Raw genomic sequence first — 25671 nt, 5'->3', positions numbered from 1 at the left:
ACGCGATTCGCTCGCCGGTGGGGTTATTAATGGCTAGAAAGTTTCTACCCAATTCTTACCGAGCGAAAAATACAAACCTTTACGATCATTGCGACGTTTAGAGCTTTATTGCTGGTTGGGTCGTCGCCATGCCTCTTTCCAGTAGAACCAGGCGTTGCCTCTTCGTCGGTCGGTGACAGAACGAGCCGTTTTTGTCGCCGTTGAAAATGATCGTTTTGCTTCGTAGCGCTGCTTTGCAAAGGGGTGGAACCCTAGAACCTGCCGGTTTTCATTGGGTGTCGATTTTGGCTCTTTGATATTCTTCTGAGCCCTGGACACCTTGGCACTCCACGTTTTGGTTCGGATATCGTATTTTTGCGGCTTATAATTGTTGTACTTGAACGCACTTTGTCTCACATATTTCACCTGTTGCCCAGGTATTGAAAAATCGCCAAAATCGTGGTTTTGATCATCGTAGCTTTCAAGCGCCAGAGCCGCTAATTCGTGTCGAAGCGCTTCGTCTCCGTCACTGGACACATCAAAATCATTTTTGATACTCTTTCGTGGTTTGGACAGAATTGAAGTCTTTTCAAAAGACCGTTCAATCTCGTCCAATTGCTCATTCTTTTGTAACTTGATGAACTGGTTTACCTCTTTCCGCCATTCAGCTTTGTCGATAGAATTTTGTATTCTGAGTTTCGCCAAAGATAAACTCTCAATACCGCCTTGTAGTGCTTGGAGTACTGGTACTTGTGGTTGGTACTGATAATCAAGAGGTTTATATCCTCTCTTTTTGCGTCCCTCATCCAAAACCTTTCCAAAGTCACACTTTTCTAATAGCTGTCTGATAGTGTACTTTTCTCCAGGCGGTATGGAATCCGGATGTGATGGTGTAACACAATCCATTGTCACTTCCTTTCGGAGAACATGGTCGATGTCAACCTCTGAGAAGAACGCACAAGATTGAGGAACCTCTTTCAAACCCATTTGCTCGCAAAACATGGCTCTCGTCCAAAGATTGGATACCTGGAGTAATAATGCAAGTTTGTATTTCTGGTCTTCCTTGACCATGTATCGGATTTCATCGTGCACCGTGAGAATCAAACGGGCATCAACTTGGTACCGAGCAATCAAATACTCCATAGAAATCAAAAGAAGGTGTAAATAGTCAACACCAGAACTTTGGATTGCCCAATTGATTCTCGATGTCATATAATTATTCTTGTTCAAATTCTTCTTTGAAAGGGCATCGGTAATAGCTGCTCCTAGAACAGGAGTCCGAGGATCATCTTGGTACGCTATTGCTTCTAAGGCATTAAACATCACAGACTCAGTTCCACCGTGGTACATAGGTCGATCGAGAAACTTTGACTTTCCTGTTTGTCCTTTAGTACGAGCGTACAAGTCCTGAGCCACTTTCAAAGCGGCAGCATCTGTCAATTCAGAGTTGAATTGTTTCAACAAAGTTGTAGCGAATTTGACCCCAGCACCGTATATCCGGCCATAATTGAACACTTTGGCATCATTTCTCAGAATACCTAAAATTTCTGCCGTTTTCGAATGTAAATCTGTTCCTTCATTTTTGTCACCTTCTAATGTCATCCATCCAAGGGCCGTTCCACCATGTATCTTGAACATTGAGTCACCCACTAACGAGGCAATCCACAATTCTTCTGAGTCAACATCGGCTCCCACAAAAGCATAACCTTGAGGAGCCTCAATCATAGCTTTCAATTCCGAACCAATTCGATTGCTCTTACTATTTGAAGCCGTCAACCAGGTATTCTCAGTTGCCCGGCGGGTAATAGTGCCCATAGAACATAACTTTGGAAGTATTATTCCCATTTCTGGGTGTTCTCGACTCTTGACTTTGGTATCGAAGAACATGTTCTTGGAGCCACTTGTATCTGAATAAACCACGAATTGATCCAAGATACGGTTTCTATTACCCATCCAGTAACTGGCTTCGGAATTGAGACGAAGAATGTCTTGTGCGTACTCGTATTCAGACGAAAGTACTCCATTTTCAAAGTACCGCAAATAGCTCTTTGATAACACTGAGGTACACCGCTTAGAGGGTCCTTCAGGATGAGGTATTTTGAACAATTGGTAATGTCCATTGTCTCGAAGTTCATCAAGAAGACTCTCATGATCTTCTTCGCTGAGTTTTGCTAAAGTGTAGTTCTTGGCTGCCATACGTTTGACTTCTTTTGTTTCGTCGGGAACCTTGAAGCACCAACCAGCTGAGTCGGTCCAGAGCAAGGGGTATCCTTCCCATTTGAGTTTCAAAAGAAGTGGAGTGATTCTTGTCCTCACAGAGATATTCATTTCCTTCTCTTTGTTGCGGAAAAGATCTCGATACCATTCGGGATATCCGGTCAAAAATGCTTGCTTTGCAACCGGTTCACCATTTTTCTTGAATCGCTGTTCCTTCAACGTCCAGTCGAGTTGACGTAGCCACGGATCATCTGAGACATCTGGAAGTGGCTCTTTTGCTTCAACAAAGGATACCAAGCTATTGGCACGTTCCCTAAGAATTTCGGAAACCTGTTGTCGATTATGCAAGTAACAGTCTTCTGCCGTCAGCACGTAGCTGTCCCATTTTTTTGTGGTGGGAAGTACCAATGTTCCGAGGTGTCGTAAGGCTGCAAATGATACTGGATGTGGTATCTTTTTGCGGAAACGAGGAAACAATTCTGCTGTGATTTTGAATGTAGCATCAACATCTTTGGCACAGTAGTCCATAAGCATATCGAAGTTGTCTATTATATCTTGGGGTTCCGTCGTTTCGAAGAACTCACGATCAGACTTGTCGACGTCAATACCGCAATGGAACTTGGCAACACTTGCAAGTGAATTTGGTGAGCCCTTGTTTAGCCACGGGTCATCACTAAGTTCCTGGTCAAGTTCAGACTGGACAAAGAGTTCCAGCTCTTCTTCAGTCGTCTTTTTGGCCTTATTATGCTTGTGCCACATGGGTCTCTGCTGTGATGAGATGCCGCTTGTGGCCACATGAAGGGCCATTCCGTCCAAGTAAAAAGCTTGCGACTGCTTTATATTATACTCCTCACGGACCCGGGCTCGATCGTAGCTCACATTGTAGCCTACGAGAAGTTTTGGGTTCCTGAGACAATCAAACGGAATAAGATGTTCCCAATCATCATAGGATGGATCTATAGCGAAATTGGTTAGTAATGGAGAAACCCATCCATACCAAGCCTTGGAGGACACAGCAGTGCAGATCACAGCAAAAGGGGACCTGTGATACATAACTTCGACATCAAAGACTAGCTCAGATTCCGAGGGAAAAGGCACGGCTTCAGGGTCTGCACCTGGGGTGTATCGAGTCCAGCCCGATTCAAACACCCATTTTGTTGGTTTTTTGGGAAGTGTTTTAGTAGCAAGAAACCGTTCTGCCATAGAAAGGTACGGCTCTGAGCACAGAGTGCCCAATTTGTGAAAATGCTCTTCGATGTTGTTTCCTACAAGGGAAGGAAAATGTGGAAATTGGATAGGTTCTTCGATATTTGTTTTACGGTCAAGAAGCCCATTATGCTTGAGATGTTTCTGAGCGAGTAGGAGACGAGCAGGATCTCGTTTTTTCTTGTAATCATTGACAGAAGTTTTGGGAAACACTTTCTTATGGAGAGACTCCGATAGGTATTGGATACCCAATTCATTTATTCGAGGTTTTTCAGCCCCAGACACCACTTTGGAAGTGTAATGTCTCGTAGGAAGCCGGCGAAGTAGTCGCATGGTCAATGTTGATTGCTGGTGGCGAAATAACCAAGAGTTGAAACAGATGATTTCTGAGAATGCACATAAAACCTGATGGGGCAAGCAATTATGCAGGCGCCATATTTTCCCGATTGGGCACGGGTGTCAACGTTGGCCCTGCATGACAATCGGCCATGCAGACAGGATAAACAAAAACACCAATATAAGTGCAGGAGAAGAAACGCCAACTATCAACACTAATGTCGGAACTCAATTTTAGTGGTTTCAGAAAAGACGAGCTTTTGGAGGCCGCCAAGAAGATAGGCATCCATGCCCTTGCTAAGGATACGAAGAAGGTATTGGTAGACAAGTTTACTGCCTATATTGATGACCATCCCGAAGACGGAGTTTTGACGGTTCAAAGTGTTTTGGAATTGGATTCCGATGAGGAAACCGCTACTGAGGATGCTGGCGAGGATCTCGAAGGCGAGGCTGGTGCAGACTACCAACCAGGACCCCCAATCAACCTTAAAGAATGGGTTGTTGACCCCGCAATCGACTTGTACGAACGCGCCTATTCGCAGGTTCTTGAACTTACCGATAAGGTAGGAATCACCACGTTGGACATTAACGATGAGTTGAGAGAAAACCTTTCCAAGCTGATCACCCTCAACTTTTTGGAGGTGTTTTTGGAGTTTTCATTCTTCTTGTACACGTTTGTACCCATCAAACCTATCAAGCACAATCCTACCGTGCACCAAGTTTTCAAGGATAACATTGAGTATTTGTCCACGAGTACGTTCCCTCTTCCTGATATTACTGCTTTGTGGGACCCAAAGGTGTTGTCTGTTGCTTTTAACTGGGCTATCACCGCCATCTTGGTGCCATTGGTAATTTCCTACTATGTCAACTTTTCTCGCCGAGTGATTGTGTATGATGAAGATGCTGGAATTGTTGCTCGTATCTACAAGTTTGACCCATTCGTGTATGCGTTGTCCAAGTTGTTGATCTTTTATTTTATCACCAAGAACTTTGGACACTTGACCACCTTGACTTCATACAAGGGTATCTGGAACGCGTTGAAGAACTTCATTGCTATCCAACTTGGTATCTACGGACAATTCACCTCGCTCTTGGGTAACTTCCCATTGGTCATTGGTGCTGCCAATGTTGTAACTGCCATCTACTCTCAATTCGAAGAATATTGATCTGTACTATATTGTTTTCCTATATGTGTTTTAATACTATACTCCCAATAACTTCGTCAGATCGGCCACCTAGTGGTGATACCCATTTGGTCAAGATCTGTAGTGAGTTCATCGGGCTTACTGCCCTGTGGTCCTACAAAGTTTTTCATTATGCGAGCGATCAATGCTGCCTCCGAGTGCTTCGATTGCTTATCAAAAAGTTCAAGTTTGTCGGCGCCAAGATTGGTAGCTCGGCGACCTCGTCTTTTGGGTGTCGACGGAAGACTGGTGCTCAGCTCGGAATAGTTGGTATCCGAGTTGGAAGTGGCAGGATCGTAAAGGGCATTTTGAAAAATTGTATGGTGTAGATTGGCATTTTTTGCTTCCTTCGAAGACAAATTGCTCTGTTTGATCTTGCTGGCTCCGTCACCTGTAATGATATCAAACTCTGCCAGCGAGGTCATTGGCATGAAATCGTGAACCAACGGTGCTGGTTTCACCGCGGGTGTTTCTCTTTGTTTGATCTCGGCACTAAAGTTGCGTTGAGAAATACCATGATAGAGCTTTCCAGAGTCTCTTGTTTTGATATCAAAGACATCGTTAGATGCATTGTTCAACAATTGGTTGAACAAATCGTACTGGTACTGGAAGAAATTCTCCAACTTTTTCAACTTGTTCACCACATTAGAGTTATACCGCTTGTATGCTCGGTCACAATTTTCATAATAGAACTGAACGTTATTAGACAAGTGATAATTTTGGCCCACTTTGAGCCTGAAGATCTCAAAGTCTCTCTGGAACTCCAACTCTCGCTGGATGGCTCTGAGGTCGTCGTTGACTATAAGGCTTTCATCGGTGAGCAGGATTTTCGACGACCTCAAACTTTCGAGTCTCAGCAACAATTGCAGTCGTTTGTGCTCATATACTTGACGGCGATGGCGGGTTTCGAAGGACCGGAGTTGGTTGGCTGATCGAAGAAGATCCTCACGTCTTCTTTCCTTATTAACACCATTTGCTGTCACGATATCTTTGGAAGGGTGTGAAATTGAAGGTGTTGGGTGAGGTTCATGGTTGTGACTGGGTTGGAAGATGTCTATGTTGGTGGTCGTGGGCTCAGTCAGCAGGTTCGATTTTGTTCGTCCAATAGAGCTCAAACGAGGAGCAACATTGGCTAGTCTTGAATACATGTCACTGTTGACCTCCACCGTTGAAGGTGGTGATTTTTTCTGATCGTAGTAATCAACAGTCTCCGAAGTATCTACACCAGCCGCGAATGCCATGTACTCTTCTGCTTCCTCTGTGTCCACATTTTCTGCATCGTAGGTCGCTCCATTCTCAAAGTCTTCGATGGTGAGACCTTCCTGTTCAGCCTGATGTTTCATATCAAGCAACGAACCAGCGGCACTAGCAACCACCATATTTGTTCTTGGAAGATTCTGCAGCGCATCCAAAAACGACTGGACTACCTCCAGTGGAGCGAGTGTGCTTCTGTCCGAAAGCATCGGATATGGCATGTAATTTGGTGGAGGAAACGGCAATGGAGGAAGCTCGACATAAGTTTTATTATCGTGATCCGAGCCTCGCAAACGCCGTTTTGGTGACGAATCAGTGACCGACTCATTCTTCAAAACTGGCGGTGGCGGAAATATGAATGGAACCATAATACCTCCAGAGGTCAGCAGGGTTTGGTCAGGAAGAGGAGGTGGAGGAGGTGGTGGATATTTCGCAACTATGTTTGTGACTTGTTGAACAAACTTGGGGTTATCACGGGGCTCCAAGTCGGTGAAAAAGTTGGACTCGTGGAACGGCGGCTGAACCAACGGGACAATATTGGGTGGAATGCAATGAAGAACGGCGGCATCAATATTGGCAATTTTTTGTCGTTTTTGGCCCTGCTGCTCCGGCTCGAAAGTCCTTTTTCGTACAGTTTGAGATAGCGACATGATTGCAAGAATGTGGGTGTGGATTTGGGTTAAATAGGGCACCCAATTATCGAATTCAAAAAGCTTATCGAAATGGTTGCACCTGCTTGCAAAATGTGTTTTTCTTAAACGAAATTAAAAAGTAGATTTTTTTGAGTTTGGGTCAAGGGGTGCTAGTATGTGTCTGCTAGGGTGATTCTCAGCAGAGCTGATATGGTTTATCTGGACACAGGGGCGTAGATATAGCAGAACAAAAGAAGGGTCAACCGTTAGTATCAGTCGAGAGAAAAAGTCGCAGCCGAAAATGGTGACAGGAGGAACATGCCGGAACAGGAAAGTAGGCTGCGAAAAGGAGCTGCAAAAATGCGAATAGCAAATGAGAGAGAATGGAATGGGTAGGGGACGCCGCAATGGAAAGAGGATTAAAGCAGATGAATAGAACAATTAATTAATTGAGTTTAAAATATATAAAGTTTATTTTAGTGGAACAACAACCAAAAATTTTTAGAAAGAGCTCTTTAGAACACCAAAACAATGACTCGAAACTCATACCTTCTCACCTACCTCATCGTTCTGCAACTTCAACCATTCTTCCTTCACTCCCTCTCTGTCCACTATACTCTTCGTCCCCGCTACACCCAAACACCGGTCGTCCGTGCACCACTGTTTGGGTGAGATTCTTTACGACAATAGCTACCGTGTTTACTAACAGCAATATATCCAACAGGCGTAACAAATCTTCCCGAGCCTATATCGCAGCGGATATTCCCACATAGAGGACCGGGTAATTGATATTCTCGCGAGAATCTCGACATTGGCCCATCTTTTCATACTTAAACACAAACGTCCTCCATCGTTTTTGTGTGCAATCTTCGTTTCAATCGGTTCATTCAAACCATTGATTAACCAGGATTCCATCAATTGATATCCTAACTCATTCTTTCAACCCAAACTTTAGATTCCACCTATAGATATAATGCCACCAAAGAGAGCAAGACCTTTGTTTAAACCGCGGACTTTAGTTCTTGCCAAGATGCAAGGGTTTCCCGCGTGGCCTTCGTTTGTGATGCCTGAGGAATTGATTCCCGAGAATATAATGCGTGCCAAGAAGAAATCGACCGATTATTGTGTTATTTTCATTCCAGATGGTGACTACTATTGGGTTAGTGAAAAGAGTTTGGAAGAGTTGACGCCTGAAGAGTTGCGAAAGCGTATAGCAAAGCTCCCCAATAAGGGCAAAAAGAAGAGTACATCCACCAAGCGAACCTTGGTCGTTGGTGACGCATTGATGGCAGCTCAAGACGTAGACTTTGATGTGTTCATAAAGAAATTGAACGCGAATGCAGGCGAAGAGGAAGATGATGATGAGGAAGACGAGGAAGAATTTGAACTTGAAGAAGAAAATGAAGAGGACGAGGAGGATGTGGAAGAAGACGGAAATGGCGACGAAGAAGAAGATATGCATAATAAAGACACTGAGAGTGTTGACATCGAGACCAAACCAACCGGAAAAGATCTCCGGAGAGGTAATGGAAGACGCAGTCGAGGACGCTCGGCACCGGTCGAGGTTGAAGATGATGCCGAGGACGACGGCGATGAAGAAGAAGAAAACTTGACGCACCGACGCAAACGTGCTCGTCTGTCGACTCCTCTCGTGGCCACTACCAAGCGCCGGTCCGCCAATGGTAGTAATGGCACTATCAAGCAACGAAATAAACCAGAACCTTGTCCGCCCAAGGTGTTGTCCGAGGAAGAACGGCAGCACCAACTTTGGCTTTGTCGCATCAAGCTTCAAAGGTCGCTAATCCAACGCAACCAACCAATTACACCTACCGACACCAAGTCATTCCCTCCTCCTACCGTGGATGAACTACTGATAGCCCGACTAATTCTTCACCGACTTGCGGAGTTCCCCATGAACTTGGATCTCTTGAGTACCACCAAGATCCACAAGGTACTAAAATGTATATTGAAAGATCCCGATTTGGAATACCCCGACAGCTTCAAACTACACGAGAAGTGTAACGAGTTGTTAAACAAATGGAGCGGATTAATTGACCATCTCCGACAAGAAAAGCATAGGCGTGGAGATGCACGGCTCAACAGCCAACCACCAGACGATTCGGAGATTTCTGGGATAGAGAGCGTGAAAAAGGAAGGAGAATCGGAATCGGAAACAATGGGGATTCCAGTCACTACAGCCAGCTAATTAATACAACATTACTATTTCTGGGCCAATATTGTAGATTGCCATTAATGGTACAGCGCCGGGTAACTGTGGCATGTGCCTGTATGTACGCCAAAGAAGGCGGGCGTCGTGCCATGATTTACGCTGCGAGTCTTCCCATTTTGGTTTTGTGTAAGGAAAAATTGTCCCGCACTCGACAAAATTTCAACCAACTGTTGAAGAACATAAGTAATCGTCAATATGGCTGAAGAAGATGTATGTAATTATGGAGTGTAAAAATTAGGATATAGCCTAATGTTGGTGCGAGGTTGAAGAACCAAATTTCAAACCGGCCATTTCTTTGTGTTTTCGATGATTTTCCATTGATTTTCATGGGCATCGCCGCTTGATTTTATAAGCATCATAAGACTATTCCATTCCAATACTAACTCCAGCACGTTTTTGAGACCGCCGATGCCGGTGCCGCCTTGACCTTCCCAATGCAATGTTCTGCATTGAGAAAGAACGGACACGTTGTTATCAAGAGCAGACCATGTAAGATTGTTGACATGTCCACCTCCAAGACCGGTAAGCACGGTCACGCCAAGGTCCACTTGGTGGCTATTGACATTTTCACTGGTAAGAAGTTGGAAGATTTGTCCCCATCCACCCACAACATGGAGGTGCCAAATGTTTCCAGACAGGAGTACCAATTGTTGGACATTGATGATGGATTCTTGTCTCTTATGACCCAAGATGGTGACACCAAGGATGATGTCAAGATCCCAGAGGGTGAGTTGGGTGACAAGATCCAATCTGAGTTCGATGACGGTAAGGATTTGTTGGTTACCATCATCTCTGCCATGGGTGAGGAAGCTGCTATTTCCTACAAGGAGGCACCTAAGTTGTAAATGCAGGGCTAATATATGCTTGAACTAAGTGATGTAGACAAGATGTACATGGAATTGTACATGAAATGTATATTGTAGCCGCAGATATACGACGAAAGAAGTGTTGAAATTTCGATTGCTAATTTTTCATTTAAGGTTTATGCGAAGAAACTGAAGAATATACTAAGGTAGCATCTACATCCTTTTCTTTTCTATTTTCCGTTTCTATGACCATCGTATCCACCCCTACTCTTTCCTCGTATTTCACCTTCCTTTTCTGCGCCCTGTCATGCCGTCATTATCTTTTTGTCCCGCTACCCCACTAATGCCGATCTGCAGGCATGATGGAGACAAATCTGTCGTGCGGCAAGGAACGACGCATAGCCTGATTTGCTTCAACCGGACCGAAATCGTATACTCTGGGTGTATAAAATCCAGCGGGTGTACTGCTACATCTTCCACGCTTACACTGGCTACAATATATGAGCCAGATAATAGCTTTTAAGGTTTATTCCCCTCATCTATTCGAAACCGTTAAATTGCCTTATCCATCCGTAATCAAAAAATTTCAGTGGATTTCCAAAAGATAAGCCATGGCTTCCTCCACCCATTCGCCTAACACGGCGTCGTCAACTCTGGGTGCCTCGGAAACTTCAGACAGCTCGTCAGGGTTCACTTCAAGTACTTTCGGCGGTAATGCTCCATCAACGGTACTTTTCTTTCTCGCCCTTGCAGTAGGGGTGTTTATTGCGTTCTTATTTGTGTTCTTCACCGTCCGCTACTTTGTCAGATCCCACTTTGGGCTTCATGTGTACCCACTCACACGGCGCCACAACAATATTCTCGTTGGTGGCACCACGCAAACTGCTTCACATGTCGAACTCACCGACGATGAACTCCAAGAACACATCGAATATATTCGGTCCCACCATTTTATCCGTGGAGAGATCCTCGAAAGACGGTTACTTGGCCGAAACCGACGCAGACGGCGCCGTGGTGGCCGGTACTCGAGGATGAAAAAGTTGACTGAACAGGAAGTGGAGATTCTTTTTCCCAAGAAAACCTACCATGACTGGCTCAACGGCGGTCAGGAAAGAGATAGCGAGATTCGGAACGGTGCACTCCAGGAAGAGGGCGATTTGATGAACCACAAAATTGAAGACATGAGTGATGTAGACGAAATCGAGATCAATGCTGCGGCAGAAACAACCTTACACGCAACCCAGACCCACACCTCCCAGTACTCGGACGCACGTACCACACCGTCGGGACCCACCGACGAAATTGAAATGCGCAAGTTGGACGCCCAGCTGTCGGCATCTGGCTGTTCTGATGAGGCTCAGGGACTCCATTTTACCTCTGGAACCTGTGCTATCTGTTTGGAAGTTCTTGAAAATGACGATATTGTAAGAGGTCTCTTGTGTGGACATGTGTACCACGCAGAGTGCTTAGATCCTTGGCTCACAAAAAGAAGGGCATGCTGTCCAACTTGTAAGCGAGATTACTTTTTCAAGGCAGAGTCGGGAATCACATCGGGAAATGCAACCGAAGCAGAAACCACGGCGAACGAGGGTACGATTCGGAACAGCGCGGGCGCTGAGGGCCATGGTGAACCAGGGACAGATCTGCCTGCGCTGAGTCCAGATGTAGCTACTAGTCCAACGACCGACCATGCGGACACTAATGAAGATGAAGACTTCACTCTCGACCTTGACATGCTAAGGAACGATCCTACGTTAAGAGCAATGATACAGGAGTTGGTTCCCACCAGCGAACGAGTGCGACTCATTCTTGCGGACTCGAGAAATGCCCACTACAATCTCGAGCAACGAGCCAAGGTTCTCGCCAAAAAGAAGTACGGCAATTTCTTGAAGAAATTCTTGTGGAGAATTATGGGAATTTCGAGAGAGGATCTCTACAACTGGGCGGTGATAACCTTGTACCATGAGTCTCGTGGAGTCGAACAGAGTGCGAACATTTCCAGTGAAGTGCCCAACGATATACGACGCCCCGAGCCTGCGGCCCAGTCCGACGCCCAGCGAAACAATGGACCCACAGATACTATTTATAGTGAGAGAGACGTTGTGGAACAACGAGTATAATTTATATGAAATGGCTTTTCGCAGCCATGCCTCAATACACATCGCGAAAAAAAATTTGAAATTTTCAACACGGATCACCACTAACATGGGTATGTACATGCAACGAATCGAGCAATCGAGAGACAATAACTAACCCAGCACCTAAAAAAGCAGTAAAAATGGACTTGGGGTCCTTCTGGGCCGATGACTCCTATGGTGGAGCCTCATCTTGGGCCGACGAAGAGATCGATATGGCGTCAATTGGAGTCCCCACAACAGGACCAAGTACTGGGGCTTCTACGAGCACCTACAAAAGACAAGAATCATTTGGATCGTCCCGTTTTGAAGACCAGAGACAAGACAGACAGGAATATCCAATTCCTGATGAACCTCCTTACCGAGCCAGAGTTGGAAATTTGCCCTGGGAAGTCACCGAGGACGACTTGGCACGTTTTCTTGAAGACAGAATGCAAACAAGAGATGCAATCTCCGAAATTAAGTTGCCCGTGGACACCATGACTGGTAAGTTGCGTGGTTTTGGTTTCGTCACCTTCAAGGACCGCGATGTATTGGAAGAATCCTTACGTTTAACGTTGTCTGATTTCAATGGCAGAAAGATTTTTGTCAATGTAGCAGCCCCCCAGAAGCAGGATGTTTTTGAGATGGACTGGAGAGCTTCCAGAGGCCCACTCACTGGAGGCAGTGGTAGAGACAGAGGAGATAGGCCAAGAAGAGAAGAAGTCGATATTGACTGGACGTCTGCTAGAGGTCAGGGCACCCTTCCTCCCAGAGAGCCAAGGGATAGAATGGACAGAGGCGACAGACCCAGAAGAGAAGAGCCCGATATCGACTGGTCTTCCACCAGAGGTAAAGGAGTTCTTCCACCCAGAGAACCAAGAGAAAGAAGCGACAGACCAAGAAGAGAAGAACCAGAAATTGACTGGAGCTCCGCTAGAGGACAAGGCTCGCTTCCACCAAGAGAGCCTAGAGAGAGAAGTATCAGAACACCCAAAAGAGACGAACCAGAATTCGACTGGAGTTCTGCCAGAGGTCTGGGAACACTTCCACCCCGCGAAAGAAGCAACAGAACTCCCAAGAAGGCAGAGCCTGTTTTGGACTGGAAACGTGGACAAACCGTCGAGCCCCGCAAGCCAAAGAAAGATACATCCAAACCAGAAGAAGAAAAGGAACAACCAAAGGCCAAAAAATCTTTGTATGAAGTATTGGCCGTGGAGGGTGATGGTGATGATGAATCTGACGATGAGCCAGTTGCCAAGAAGACCGGAGATGACGCTGTTTCTGCATTAGAATCTAAAACCAGTGAATTGTCTGTTGACGAGAAGGAAGGATGGAGCACTGTTAAGAAGTAGGACTGAAATGGTACCTAGTGTAATACTGAAGAAGATTGGCATTACAGATGGTATTGTGAAACATAGTTATAACGCTTCAGCTAGTTCATAGATTACCTGTATTGATAGTATAAAAGAAATATGTAATAGGTACCGTCTCTTTCGATTCTTCGGTTCCTGCACAGGTCCTATTTGTAGTTTGTGAGAATCTCAAGAGACACCATTTATCATGCCGAAGGGTAGTAACGATTATGATTTCTACCTCTTTGACTCCAAAAGTAAGTTTCATTCTTTTTCCCAGTACTCGTCATTGCTAACATAGAATCTTATAATCCACCAGTTCCATCGCCGACGCAAAATCTATTAGCATTATATGGACTTGAACCGATAGCGAAATCGCTTGCCAGAAGCAACCCAGACGGTACCAAAGGAGTCAAGTTACGTAAATCATACAAAAACCATATCCAAGACTTGCCGGGAAAACATCTGATACCGCCTACAAAACCTATTCCTGGTGGATTGTTGGACCCCAATTTGGGCCAGGCACCCGATATTATCAAGGCAATTAGCCCAGCATTGTTAGCCGAAGCCCTTAAGTTTGAGAAGACTTCCATCAACGGAATACCGGGTTTCAATACTGTAGACTTGGCTATCAATGATCAGCAAACATTTATGAGAGGCGACGATATAGGTGATGGAGACGACAGTGGAAGACGAGGAAAGAGAAAGAAGAAGATGATGGCTAACGAACCAAAGAGACAACATGTATAGACTACTATGTAACTAATGATCAAGTTTCTAATGACTCATGGCTTTCCAGATGTAACTCGGATATCTTAGTGAAGCGAACATACCTCTTGATGGGCTTCAATGGCGCCTTAATCACTCTTTTAGGTTGGTGCTGAACTGTAAGCTTATTCTTGATCAAACTGCCACTGTGCATTATCACCGATTTCAATACAATTTTCTTCACCATCATAGCAATATCAAGAAGTGACATCACTTTCCTATGGATGACAAGCTCGGGGAAGCTTATGATGAAGTTTTGCACATTGAGCAACCTCTTAATTCCTGTTTTATACTTGAACGAGATCAGGGCTTTGAAACTGTTGAGCTTGAAGTCTATAATACTCAAGTATTGTTTAGAACGAGATACCATGTCGTCCACTTGATCATGGAACTCATACTCCGAGTGACTTGAAGTCAACAGTTGTATCTTTTTGTTCTTGGATTCACTGCTGCTGCTATGATCAGACGAATCCGACTGCTTCTTACCAGCTGAGTCCAGCTCACCTGAGTCAGAATCCGCATTACCAGGGGAGTCATTGGAATCTTCATCGCCATCTTCTTTGCCCTCTTTCTGTTTCTGAAGTATAGGACTCTCTTTCAAGTCGCTAAGGTCCGATTGGAAGATATATTTCATAAGTTTGTCGCCAGTTACTTCGTCTAATTTGACATTCAACGGCTGTGAATTTATTTCGAATTCTTCCATGATTCGGATACCTCCTATAGGTCGGTTCATCTTCCACCGTACATTCACGAGCGATTGTTTACCGTCAGTAATCTCTTCTAACGGCTCAATGAACGCTGGATAGTGCGCATTTTTTATCAAGTTGAAGCCTTGCATCATCTCAATGTCAATATTGTTGATGTTGGAACCATCTTCAAAAACCAATCTTCGGTAGTTACTCTTGGCCATTGCCAAGTCGAGAATGGACGCTCCATCATCTTCTAGCATGTGCAAGATAATCTGGTCAGTACGAATGAACCACTCTGCATTAGCTTTCGAACTCAGACTGGAGCTATTGAAGTCTCCAGATAATAGTATCAGCATCAAAGAATAAACTTCTTTGGCGACTTCATCTTGCGTTGACCGAAGAGTTAACCCATCATTTAGCGTATCATTGTCCAAATTATCCTGTCGAAACTCGTAATTGCGTAGCAAGTATCCCATAAGTTGATAGTAATTGTGGAGTTGGGTCAACTTGGAATGAAGTGCACCCAAGTCTTGAAAATCAATACTGAATTTCAACTTTTCTAACCGCTCCGACAAAGACTTACTCATAGGCTCAGAATAGAAGAACAATCCAAGAACAATCACATACAACGTAAAGTACTGCTGTGAGGTAGACGTGATGACCACTTGGGGAATATCGACGCAAAGTTTGTCAACTGTAAAACTGTGCTCCTGCTCCCCATCTTTGAGCGCCTCAAGTTGATTTGACGAGTCTTCGGTTTGGTAGAGCTTCTTGCCCAGGGGCCGAATTTGATCATACATCAACATAAGTGACATCTTTTCAATGAGTAGTTTTTTGGTTCCTGCCAATCGTCCTTGTTGACTGATTTCAATGCCGAGCCAAGGCGGCCAGTTCGTTTTGGATCCGTATGCTTTACTGCTAAGAGCCAACTCGTTTGGCTTCTCTGCATCTTCTTTCCTGATAACGAAAAAATTAGCCTCATGAAGAACAACTCCGTATCGATAAACGTACTCCTTCGGGTTGATAATAAGCTTGTCTGAATTCTCTTCAACAACTGACACAATTTGGATATCAATTTTGGGTGCTGTTACTAGCACAACAGCGTCCGGATTGGTTTCAGTCAGCATTTGAATTTGAGGGGATATTATCTCGATTTTGAAGTCTTCGGTAATGTTCTCTCCATCACTGCATGATTTCAATATTTTGGAAAATGAATCCAAGCGAGCTTCTGCAGTTTGTTCCTCTTTCAGAACCAGATTTCGAGGTCGGGACATCAAGTGACTGAGCTTATTATGGTCTTTATCAGAGAACCCAGAAGACTTGTCATCATTTATCATCTTCTCTGCTTCTTCTTGTAGCTCCTCAAGAGTACTTATTGATTCATAAGAGAGATACTTTGCCATCATACTCTTGAGCTGAGAATAATGAATATACTTCATGAGGTTATTTCTGCTGTCAACATTCCATTTCAAGAACATACCCACTAGGGCAAACTTATTGTGAAACTTTTCATCTGAATTCTTTTTACCGATAGATGTTTGTGAAACGACAGAATTGGATCTCTTCTTCCCAAATTCTTTTTCAATGAAATCAATTCTCTCTTCTAGATGCTTTGAATCACATTTCGTCACCTGCTTCTTCAAATCTGTTATTCTCTCATGAAGAAGCTCCTCCGCTGGCGATAATTGGTCGGAGGTATCTAGATAGCATTCGTGTATATCTTCATTGCCAAATTCGTTGTCGTCATTTTCGTCCATTGTATCTCGCAAATACGTGAACCGCTTTGAGTGCATTAATGGAAAGATCTTGACATCTCCACCACTTTTCACGGAAGGAGAATGTACCTCCACAAAATCTCGAGCGTCGAGCCAAGATTTATCTTTATCGTAGGATGCAAAGTTCATTTCACGGTCCCCTCGAATTTCTGGATTATAAACATCGTAGTCAAACTCTCCCTTGAGAAGCCTTAAATCAATGCCGTTGAGATGAACTTCTCCAATATTGAAATTCATCTTCATAGTTTTTTGGTCTCTTGAAAGCGCCTCATGAACTATAGTTCTCTGCTCTTTACGCAGGTGTAAATCAACAACAAATTCTTCAACTTTGGCTTTAAGACCCACACACAGCATCTTATCGTTGTCAATATCAGAGCTATCCCGATAAACATGGGTGATGAACAACGACTTGACATGAAACTGAAACTTGTTCGTCATCAAATGCTGTGAGAACTTGACAGATTGCTTTAATTCTCCAAACATAGGCCCCCTTCTAACAGGAAGGATCATGTTACTTTGAAATAACTTCCACCAACGGAAAAACTGTTGAAATGTGTTGGGGGATAGGTAGATTGCATTTGTTGACTTCTTGGAGTTTGCTTCCAAGCCGATGGACATGTGAATGTAATCGCTTCTGAAACCAGCGTAAGAATCGTGGCCCTCTTTGGTGTAGATTGGGTTGAAAAGGTTAACGTCATAATGAGGCTTGCAATCGAAAGTCCTTTCACCTTTTTCGTCTTTGCGTTCTAGCATGAATCCAACCTTAAAATCTATGCCACCACTCAAACGCACGACATGCTTTTCTATAATATTCGCCTTATGGCTCGCAGATTTGGGCTTACTTTCTTGAAGATAGTAAGCAAAGCAAGATGTGATTACAGACGTTGAGTCTGGAAGGTAATTTGACTTTGAGATGTCTCTTGACCAGGCAACAAGCGGAGCTTTCATGTAGTTAGGAATGTACCATGACACTTTTTTCGCATGTACTTCAAAGAAGTGTCTTGGGTCGTCGTCCTTGTTGATTTTCCAGTGAAGTTCATCGTTAAATGCCAACACAAAACCACATCCGTCTCCGAATAAATTATAAGGATCGCGAGATCCTTTAAAGGCAATTTCTAGCCCTGAACCAGTATCAGAAGTGACCTCAAATTTGCCATGGAAAATCAATCTTAGTTTGTCCCAGAATCCGAGTTTTGGTGAAGGATCAACTGGCGGTTTAGAGAACTGGTCCATATTGAGCATAATTTGCTGAATACCAAACTGATATGATTGACCCCAAACAAAACGTGCAGGGTCAGAAGGCAGGATCTTGAACTTCATATCTGAATACAATTTCACAGTGGAAAGAGATTTGTCGATACAAAGAGAATAGAAGTCTTCGCTTTTTGTGTCCTTGAGCACCTTACTTAAAGGCACCTGCATTCGCCGAAGGTTTTCCTTGTTCGTGATGAAAGCTTCCGAGATGATAAAGTTTCCTTGCATGCCTAACACCTTTCTATCGTCACTTCTAGGAATGTGGAGCATTGGAAGAGGATAGTCACGAAGGTGCATGCGGACTTCCAGAACTTGAAGTTTGACAAATAGAGGAAGCAAAAGCGAATACCTAGTGTCAACAGGAACACCTTGACCGAGCGAATGGATCATTTCAGGAACCTTTTCCAAGTCTTCAACGGAAGAAAGGTCCAAATCCATTTCCAGCAACATCATGTTCAACAATGGAGCGTGGTACAGATATGGAACAATTCCCTCATTCCAATGCGTATCCAACTTACATTCGCTGCCGAAAATAAAACGCTTGTTAGCAGCAATCTCTTCTTTGAGTTTTGCCCGGTAAACTTTGACCTTTCTAACCCATGAGCGTGCCATTTGAGAACGTAATTTGTTTAGTAATTGTTCGTACTCTTCATTTGACCCACTTTCTTCCCCTTCTTCATTGCCGTGTTTCCTCTTCCAACTCACATCAAAAAGCGATAATTCTTCGAGTCGCTTCCGTTGCTCAACCATACCCAATTGGTAAGACATGTTGAGTTCAGACTCGAATGGGTCGTCTTCCATTTGATAGTGAACCTTGAAAGACTTAAGTCTGACTTTGGGGATTTTCTTAGCCTTTGATTCACTTGGCGCTACGAACCGAGATTTGTCCGCATTCGATTTCAAACAAGCAACGAGATGCTTGAGAACTTTAATCGTAATGGACATACTGTCGAAAAGGTGATACACAACTAGTCCATGTGGCTGGATCAACTTGATGAAGTCAGTGTCGACAGTGATGGGGTCTTGCAATTTTGGATCAATGTCGACGTTTAACGAATCCACACATAAGACACGACTCCAAGCATTCGGTACGGTTGGCGAGTTGATCATAACCCGTAGTAACTTGAGAAAAACATGGTGCTTTTCTGCTCTGCTTGATAACTGTGCGTCAAAGAGCTGGGTCTTCACGGTACATTCTTCGCTCAATTCAAGTACCAAGTCCAATGACTTGACCAAGCAATCGAATTCAACGGCTGGTGGAGTCGTTTCTGGCGTGCTATCATCAAATTTATCCCTTGACTTGTCAGAAATTCGTTCTTTCATTGCTCTGAATGGTAACAAAAGCAGTTTGAACAAGCCTACTGTTCCGAGCAAAGTGAACAACTTAAACTTGTCATAGCTCAAACTTACCTTCTCGACCGTTATCTCAACTTGCAAAGTAAGATTCGAAGATTTTTGCAAAGCAGAGACTTTCAGATCAATATCAGGTACCGATAAAACATGCAGCTTTGGGTTTCTGACATCTAAGTCCATAGACATAGAAATGTCTGAAACTCTGGAGTTCAAAGACCACAACTCGACTCTCTTTTCGGCCAAGGTTTCCAGTGAGGAAGCTGGCAGTGTCATTGCGGTTGTTGTTTCGATATCTGTACCATTCAAGTACTGGAAACGAACTTTGCCAACACTAAATGAGGTAGATTGTAAATGATTGTAGTCGCCAAATATGTCCTCATTAACAATGTCATTGCTTATACTTGTCATTCTATTCTCGGGAATAAGAAGTGAGCGAGATCCCAAATTTAACTTGATGTTTGAAAGTTCAAAGTTGAGCTCAAGGAGCCAATGAGGTAAAGGATGGAATAGAACCGAAGGTTGAGCAGTCAGTGATTTTTGTTGATTTCTTGCTCTGTCGTTTCCAATCTTCTCAATCTGTTCCAAAATTTTACTGGATTGTAGGCATTGAGTGATTGATTTTCTCAAGTCATCCATTAATGAACTGATCCCCGCAAGTAACGATAATTTGCCCATTTCAACGCAAGTTTGGGCCACTTCAAAGTCTGCTTTTACTTCAAAACTCTTGAGTACCTGAAGACGACAAGTCAAAGCTTCAGACAAAAATATTTCATGTTTGGTCGTGGAGGAATTGAAGTCATTAGTTTGCGATTGGTAGGTAATTGCAGGGTGGAGAATATGGCATCTTGCATCGTAATCTCTTTGATCCGTTGTTAGAACATGAATGTTTAAAAGCGAATATGAGAAGTTCACAAGCTTTAGGCAATTGTGGTTTTTGTCAGTCTGTCTTATCACAATACGCGGCTGTTCCATGATCAAAGTCATGTTCAATCGGGGGTAGTATTCGTTGAGGAGCCCAATGATGTTTGCACGGTAACGTACGTCGTTAGCTTTGTGGTTAGCCTTGTTGTTCTGGTCATTCAGTAAATGCTCTTCATGCAAATGTTCATCTTGTAATGTATTCAACTCCTCTTCTAGAGCTTCTACCTTTGTATCATCTGGATCGTTCGTATCATCGGACTGCTGGTCAGCGTCGATATCGTCCTTTCTCATCAACTTTTTAGCTTTCATAAATTTTTTGAATGCTATGAAGTTGTAGGTGATAATTGAAAGTTGGTCGGCATCAAGGTCAAGTGTTGGGTTACTTAACGAGGCAAACAACTCAATGGCGCAATTCTTGAAGCCATCTCCTTTGACAAAGTGATCCGACATATTACCTTTGTGTGTAACACTGCAGTTTGGAATTGAAATGATCTCTGAGACATGAAACTGGTTGTGGGTATTCTTAACTTTGCGGCAGAACTCAACTCTAAGGATTTGGAGAGCAGTGACTGCCTGAACAGGAGAGTCGACTTTTGGGTCAAACAACACATGAAATCCAGCTGAATCTTTGTCGAACTTGCGAATTGTGTGAGACAAAGACTTTATTTGAAAGTTGAAGTAGTGGTTGTGGTCAGGTTGATCCCAAAACTTGGACATATCGTAGTCGTCATCTGCCGACAAGAAAGGGAATTCCAGGATCATAGTGTTTTCTGCTATTAATGAAATTTCATGCATGCAGCGGTAGATGTAGCTATGCCACTTCACGAGGCGGATGATTGATTTTGGTTGACCTTCACTGTTTGTAGCTGGAGCTGTGTCTTCGTCTGATTCGTTCTTAGACGAACGATTTTGAGCAACCCAACGGGCTAAAGAAAAAGCACGTACTTTGAACTCGTCAGTGAATAGTTTTGACTGAACGTCAAATAGTTCACCAGTTCTTAGATTGACCAGCAATCCTGACTGTAATTTCAATGTTGCTAGCGATAAAAGTGCCTCTTCGTTGGTATCGTCTGAATTATTAGGACGCCAGTCTATATTATTGGTGTTAATGACTGATGAAAATATTCTGTTATGGGCAGCCTTTTGAGACTTTATGGTCGCTCTGATGTACTCGGCTTTGGATACCAGCTCCTTTTTATCATGAATAGTAGCATGTCGTATTTCAAGGTCAATGTTCGGTATTAGTTTGATCAACAATTTAAGTAGGTTTCTTAAAAGGACATTTTTGGGAAAAATGCATGGGTGACCCAGAATATCGTTATCTTCTGGAGTGTCTGTGTCATGTTTTCTACCCTTTGGTTTTCTTTTCTTTCTTGATTCTCGCAATTGAATATCGACCTCATCAAGAATGAGCATTCGGGAGTTGCCCCATAATCGGAATCTCACGGACCCAATTGATATTCGAATGGACTTGGAAGTGAAAGATACTCTATTGAAAAGTACTCCATTGTTAATTCCTATACTTCGAAGATGAAATCCAGTGACCAAGTATATTGCATACCAGCAAGCTATCCAGGCTATTATAAACTGAAAGCATACATATAGTACTTGATTAGCATCAAAACTCATTGTAGAATTTCCAGCAAGAAACAAAGTACAATGGATGTGAAATTGAAGCAATAGCTTGTGAAGAATATGTGATGCCGCAACCGTGTTTACCATTCGCAACCTTCTGGCAGAACTAAAAGTGGGTGTCCGGATGTCCGACGATCTTTAAGTTTGAAATAGACGAAATCGGACACGTTCAAAACAGAGAAGAAAACGAGTGTTAGATTATGTTTGAGGTGACCATCTTCAGCCATAATTATTCCAGTGACATATTGCTTGATGAACCTTTCGCAACCGAGCGCCGCACTTTCTGTGTGCATTGATGTTTCCAAATCACGTGTCAAAGCGCACGCCTCTTTGTCAAGGGTGCAGCCCTGGAGAAGGTGTGCATATATGTCGGTGTGTGGGTGCACAATTGTGCGAGCAGGTCTCAAGAAAAGTGAAAATTTTTAGAACGAACAGTTAGACAGCAAAAAGTATGTATATCGCTATCACAAATTTGTTGAGCACCCAGGGCCTGTAATCGGTCCATATGACAAGCAGCATGCCCCGGATCCGTTCAAATGACAGAAATGAAATGTTGAACCCCTACTAACATCAGTGGCCGCATCTCTTCCTCACCCAAAGATTGTCAAGAAGCACCACAAAAAGTTCAAGAGACACCAGTCTGACCAATTCAAGCGTGTTGCTGAGAACTGGAGAAAGCAAAAGGGTATTGACTCATGTGTTAGAAGAAGATTCAGAGGTACCATTCCTCAACCTAACATTGGTTACGGTTCTAACAAGAAGACCAGACACATGATGCCAAGTGGTCACAAAGCTTACCTCGTCAAGAACATCAAGGACTTGGACGTTTTGTTGATGCACACCAAGACCTATGCTGCTGAGATTGCCCACAACGTTTCTGCTAAGAACAGAGTTGAGATTGTTGCCAAGGCTAAGAAGATCGGTGTCAAGGTGACCAACCCTAAGGGTAGAGTTTCCTTGGAAGCATAAGTAATCCTTTAATACATGTACATGTACGAATCGAAGAGTAGACGGGTAGTGAAGATTGACTGGTGAAGATTAACATTACTTTAATGTGACTTCATACTAAGTCTGACTACTTATTGATTTCTTGTTTTAAGGCGTTTGTCTACTTTACTGTCTCTTTCTCTTTCTGACCATGTATTTATAGTTATCGTCTGACGTCTCGTCTAGACATGGTTCCAGCTACCGCCATAGTGCTAATATCAACATGATTATGTTTTTTAATTTTGTAACCCAAATTACAAAGCCCGTTGGAATCCATTTGGAACAGCAGACTGGTCTTGAGTTCTTTTTGCTTGGGCAATGGTACGTTCTTTTCTTTCTCTTTCGTTTCTTCCTCATCTTGTTCGCTTTCGTCAAACGAATGCTCCACATTTTCACGTAAGGACGGCAAGTTGACTGACGACAGTTTATCGTCACCTTTATCATCTGCCAGGGATTTGCTTCGTGAAGGCAGAAGCGGTTTGCCGGTTTCGCTATTTGTGGAATCAATTGAGTTTGTATGGTCATTCTTGGTGAGTTTCAAAGGGGTGTGGGTCAACGACGACGTCGAGTGCAACGAATCATTATCATCAGTGTGGTTATCGGGCTTATTGTCACAAGGGGGTAAGGCGCTGGCCAAATCCAACATACTTCTGTATGGGGTATGCTCTCCATCCTCGCTTTTTTCGTGGTCATAAGTAACAATCGTATTTTTTCTCGATGGAGCCCTCGAATTTGTCACCGATGACAGGTTAGAGTTGGTAGTACCTGAAGGTGCAAGTACAAGCGGATTGACATCTTGATCTGGGTGCTCGTAGATACACATTTCCAAGCCATTGAACCATGGGTCTTTGAAAAGAAGGTCCATGGTGTATCTTGTCTCTGACTGATGGGTCACATAGCTTCCATGCTACTCTGGCAGCTCCATTGGATGCAAATTGGGTTGCCCACTTGAACTCCGACCCTGGACCTTTTGAGAAATCGTTGTTGTTTTTGAAAGTAGGATGGTCCGAGGTGAATCTGTCATGGTTGAATTTGTAGTCTCGAAACCCATGATCGTTGGGAGTAGCGGCTGCGAATGGCACACCACAATATACAATGCAGAACAAGAGCATACCTAACCCCCATACGTCCATCTGGAAAGGATCGTAGGCTAAACTCTTTGCTTCAGAGCTGCTCGCTTCTTTGATTTTCATAACCTCGGGTGATGAGTATGGAGGAGAACCAACATACGTAGAACACAAGTGTAACTCACTATTGAAGTCTCCAGGAGTGGTATGCCCGAAAACACTCACGCCAAAGTCACACAACTTGGCAATTCCATTACTGTCAATTAAAATGTTCTCAGGCTTCATGTCTCGATGAGCAATGTCATGCTCATGAAGGTACTTCAACCCATAGGCAATTTGCTTGAAAACACAAAACTTTTCAGCAAGTGACGTACGCTTCCAGCCAGGTTTAACGATTGCATTGAACAAATCTCCGCCATTACAAAACTCAAGCACAAATCCCCATCCTCTGGTAACGGTACCTTGTGACTGAATTCGCACCAACGCAAGCGTATCCACGACATGCCTAGATTGACTTGCTCGCTTGGATATGATGTACTCCTGGGCCACTCTCTTGTAGAACTCTTCGTCTGTTTCATTGGTCAAAAGATTGAACTTTTTAAGCGCGTAGCATTGCTTCTTGTGGTTTGCAGCATTGATGATACGAACATCGGCGGAGCCGCCGTCTCCTAGTTTTTTGGTGCTTACGTCGATTTCGTAGTCGTCAAGGAGGTTAACGTGCTCCTCAAACAAGTCTTCAGGCAAATAGTCGTTTGGGTTAGCCACTGGGTTCGAGAGAACTCGACCTCCATCGGCACCGCCTGCCATGTAGAAACTGGCATTTTTGGGAGATCCAGTGGCACTGGGGGTTTTGTTGATGCCGAAGGGATTGTACTTGATCTTCTCGTGGTTGCCAATGGGAGCAGGGACCCTTTGGTTGGCAAGACTCTTGGCATTCTTCTGGTTCATGTGTTGGATATGGGCCATTGTCTGTGCTTTCGAGAGTTTTTTCGGCTCTTTATCGAGATTAGAGGCTGACCGGGTGATGTTGGAGTTGTGTCTCTTGAGCGAGAGCACCGATGGGGTTCTAGATATGGTTTTTTCTTCCTTTTCGCCGTGATGAAATAACTTGGAAAGGCCCACATGAGAGCCACCCGAGTCCGAAGATGGACTGCTTTCTTTGCGGAAGATGTTTCGGAAATGATGGTGGTGGTGGTTTTGTTCGTTGTTAGGCATGGTGATTATAAGAAATTTGACAATTGATAGGCAAAACTAAAGGGGCCAGTTTTTGCAAATGCTATGGGTGGAACCTATAAGTGAATATCAACAAAGTTGACGTCGCTAGTACCAGGATTCGGGTATCACTGTAGACCAAAAAATGGTTCCGTGGTGTAAATTGGTATTTTTAAGATAAAGTCACTTTGCTCGTTTCACGCCGAAACCCTCCGTGGTTTAATGACACAAAACCCCAGTTATGCAGCACCTTTTATAGATAAGGCACAGAAGGGGCAAGATATTTGGAATGTTCGATAGCCGGTATCGAAACAACAAGTTGTTTAAGGGGTCCAAAAGGCTTGATAGATAAGTTTTGATCTGTCAATTGTTCTGCTCAGCAACAATAGCGAATGTTGAAAAAAAAAACAATGCAGGAGTATTATGGCCGAGCGGAAACGCCGTGTTTAGAAAATATAACACAATCCGAGGGTTAGAATCGAAAAAGGTCTCGGTTAATGGTCGGAGTGGATGGGAGAGCCAAATGAAGTGAAAGAGGAAGGGTAAAAATGTGTAATTATCGCAATAATAAATTTTCGTAAACGGTTCCTGAGAGAAACTTTTCGGGCGTGGAAACGCCGCGGAACATGTGGGGAAGAAACGTTGCCCCACTAATGGAACGTTGCCAAACGCCTACACCAAGCTCTCAAACAATTAA

The 25671-nt window shown here is 43.7% G+C and overlaps 9 protein-coding genes across 9 annotated transcripts; 5 read left to right on the top strand and 4 right to left on the bottom strand. All coding sequences in view use genetic code 12, as the record gives it.

Moving 5' to 3' along the window:
• Positions 1-105: 105 nt before the first annotated feature.
• Positions 106-3735, bottom strand: PGUG_00905 (DNA-directed DNA polymerase gamma; the record flags this gene model as incomplete). Its single annotated transcript, XM_001487478.1, has 1 exon — positions 106-3735. The coding sequence occupies one exon, from the start codon at positions 3733-3735 to the stop codon at positions 106-108; it is 3630 nt and encodes a 1209-aa protein (XP_001487528.2).
• A 221-nt stretch (positions 3736-3956) lies between these two features.
• On the top strand, positions 3957-4904 carry PGUG_00904 (uncharacterized protein; the record flags this gene model as incomplete). The annotated part of the gene is made up of 1 exon (XM_001487477.1): positions 3957-4904. The coding sequence occupies one exon, from the start codon at positions 3957-3959 to the stop codon at positions 4902-4904; it is 948 nt and encodes a 315-aa protein (XP_001487527.2).
• Positions 4905-4960: 56 nt separating this feature from the next.
• FGR47 (Fgr47p) lies at positions 4961-6826 on the bottom strand (the record flags this gene model as incomplete). The annotated part of the gene is made up of 1 exon (XM_001487476.1): positions 4961-6826. One exon carries the CDS (start codon positions 6824-6826, stop codon positions 4961-4963), a length of 1866 nt encoding a protein of 621 aa, XP_001487526.2.
• A 955-nt stretch (positions 6827-7781) lies between these two features.
• Positions 7782-9014, top strand: PGUG_00902 (uncharacterized protein; the record flags this gene model as incomplete). The annotated part of the gene is made up of 1 exon (XM_001487475.1): positions 7782-9014. The coding sequence occupies one exon, from the start codon at positions 7782-7784 to the stop codon at positions 9012-9014; it is 1233 nt and encodes a 410-aa protein (XP_001487525.2).
• A 458-nt stretch (positions 9015-9472) lies between these two features.
• ANB1 (translation elongation factor eIF-5A) lies at positions 9473-9883 on the top strand (the record flags this gene model as incomplete). The annotated part of the gene is made up of 1 exon (XM_001487474.1): positions 9473-9883. One exon carries the CDS (start codon positions 9473-9475, stop codon positions 9881-9883), a length of 411 nt encoding a protein of 136 aa, XP_001487524.1.
• Positions 9884-10455: 572 nt separating this feature from the next.
• On the top strand, positions 10456-11964 carry PGUG_00900 (uncharacterized protein; the record flags this gene model as incomplete). Its single annotated transcript, XM_001487473.1, has 1 exon — positions 10456-11964. One exon carries the CDS (start codon positions 10456-10458, stop codon positions 11962-11964), a length of 1509 nt encoding a protein of 502 aa, XP_001487523.2.
• A 158-nt stretch (positions 11965-12122) lies between these two features.
• Positions 12123-13313, top strand: TIF3 (Tif3p; the record flags this gene model as incomplete). The annotated part of the gene is made up of 1 exon (XM_001487472.1): positions 12123-13313. One exon carries the CDS (start codon positions 12123-12125, stop codon positions 13311-13313), a length of 1191 nt encoding a protein of 396 aa, XP_001487522.2.
• A 769-nt stretch (positions 13314-14082) lies between these two features.
• On the bottom strand, positions 14083-21795 carry FMP27 (Fmp27p; the record flags this gene model as incomplete). The annotated part of the gene is made up of 1 exon (XM_001487471.1): positions 14083-21795. One exon carries the CDS (start codon positions 21793-21795, stop codon positions 14083-14085), a length of 7713 nt encoding a protein of 2570 aa, XP_001487521.2.
• Positions 21796-23444: 1649 nt separating this feature from the next.
• On the bottom strand, positions 23445-24977 carry PTK2 (protein kinase; the record flags this gene model as incomplete). Its single annotated transcript, XM_001487470.1, has 1 exon — positions 23445-24977. One exon carries the CDS (start codon positions 24975-24977, stop codon positions 23445-23447), a length of 1533 nt encoding a protein of 510 aa, XP_001487520.1.
• Between the last annotated feature and the right edge of the window lie 694 nt (positions 24978-25671).

The sequence above is a fragment of the Meyerozyma guilliermondii genome, genomic scaffold (genome assembly GCF_000149425.1).
Source record: "Meyerozyma guilliermondii ATCC 6260 scaffold_1 genomic scaffold, whole genome shotgun sequence".
Lineage (NCBI taxonomy): Eukaryota > Fungi > Ascomycota > Pichiomycetes > Serinales > Debaryomycetaceae > Meyerozyma > Meyerozyma guilliermondii.
This window is presented reverse-complemented; position numbering and strand designations above follow the sequence as displayed.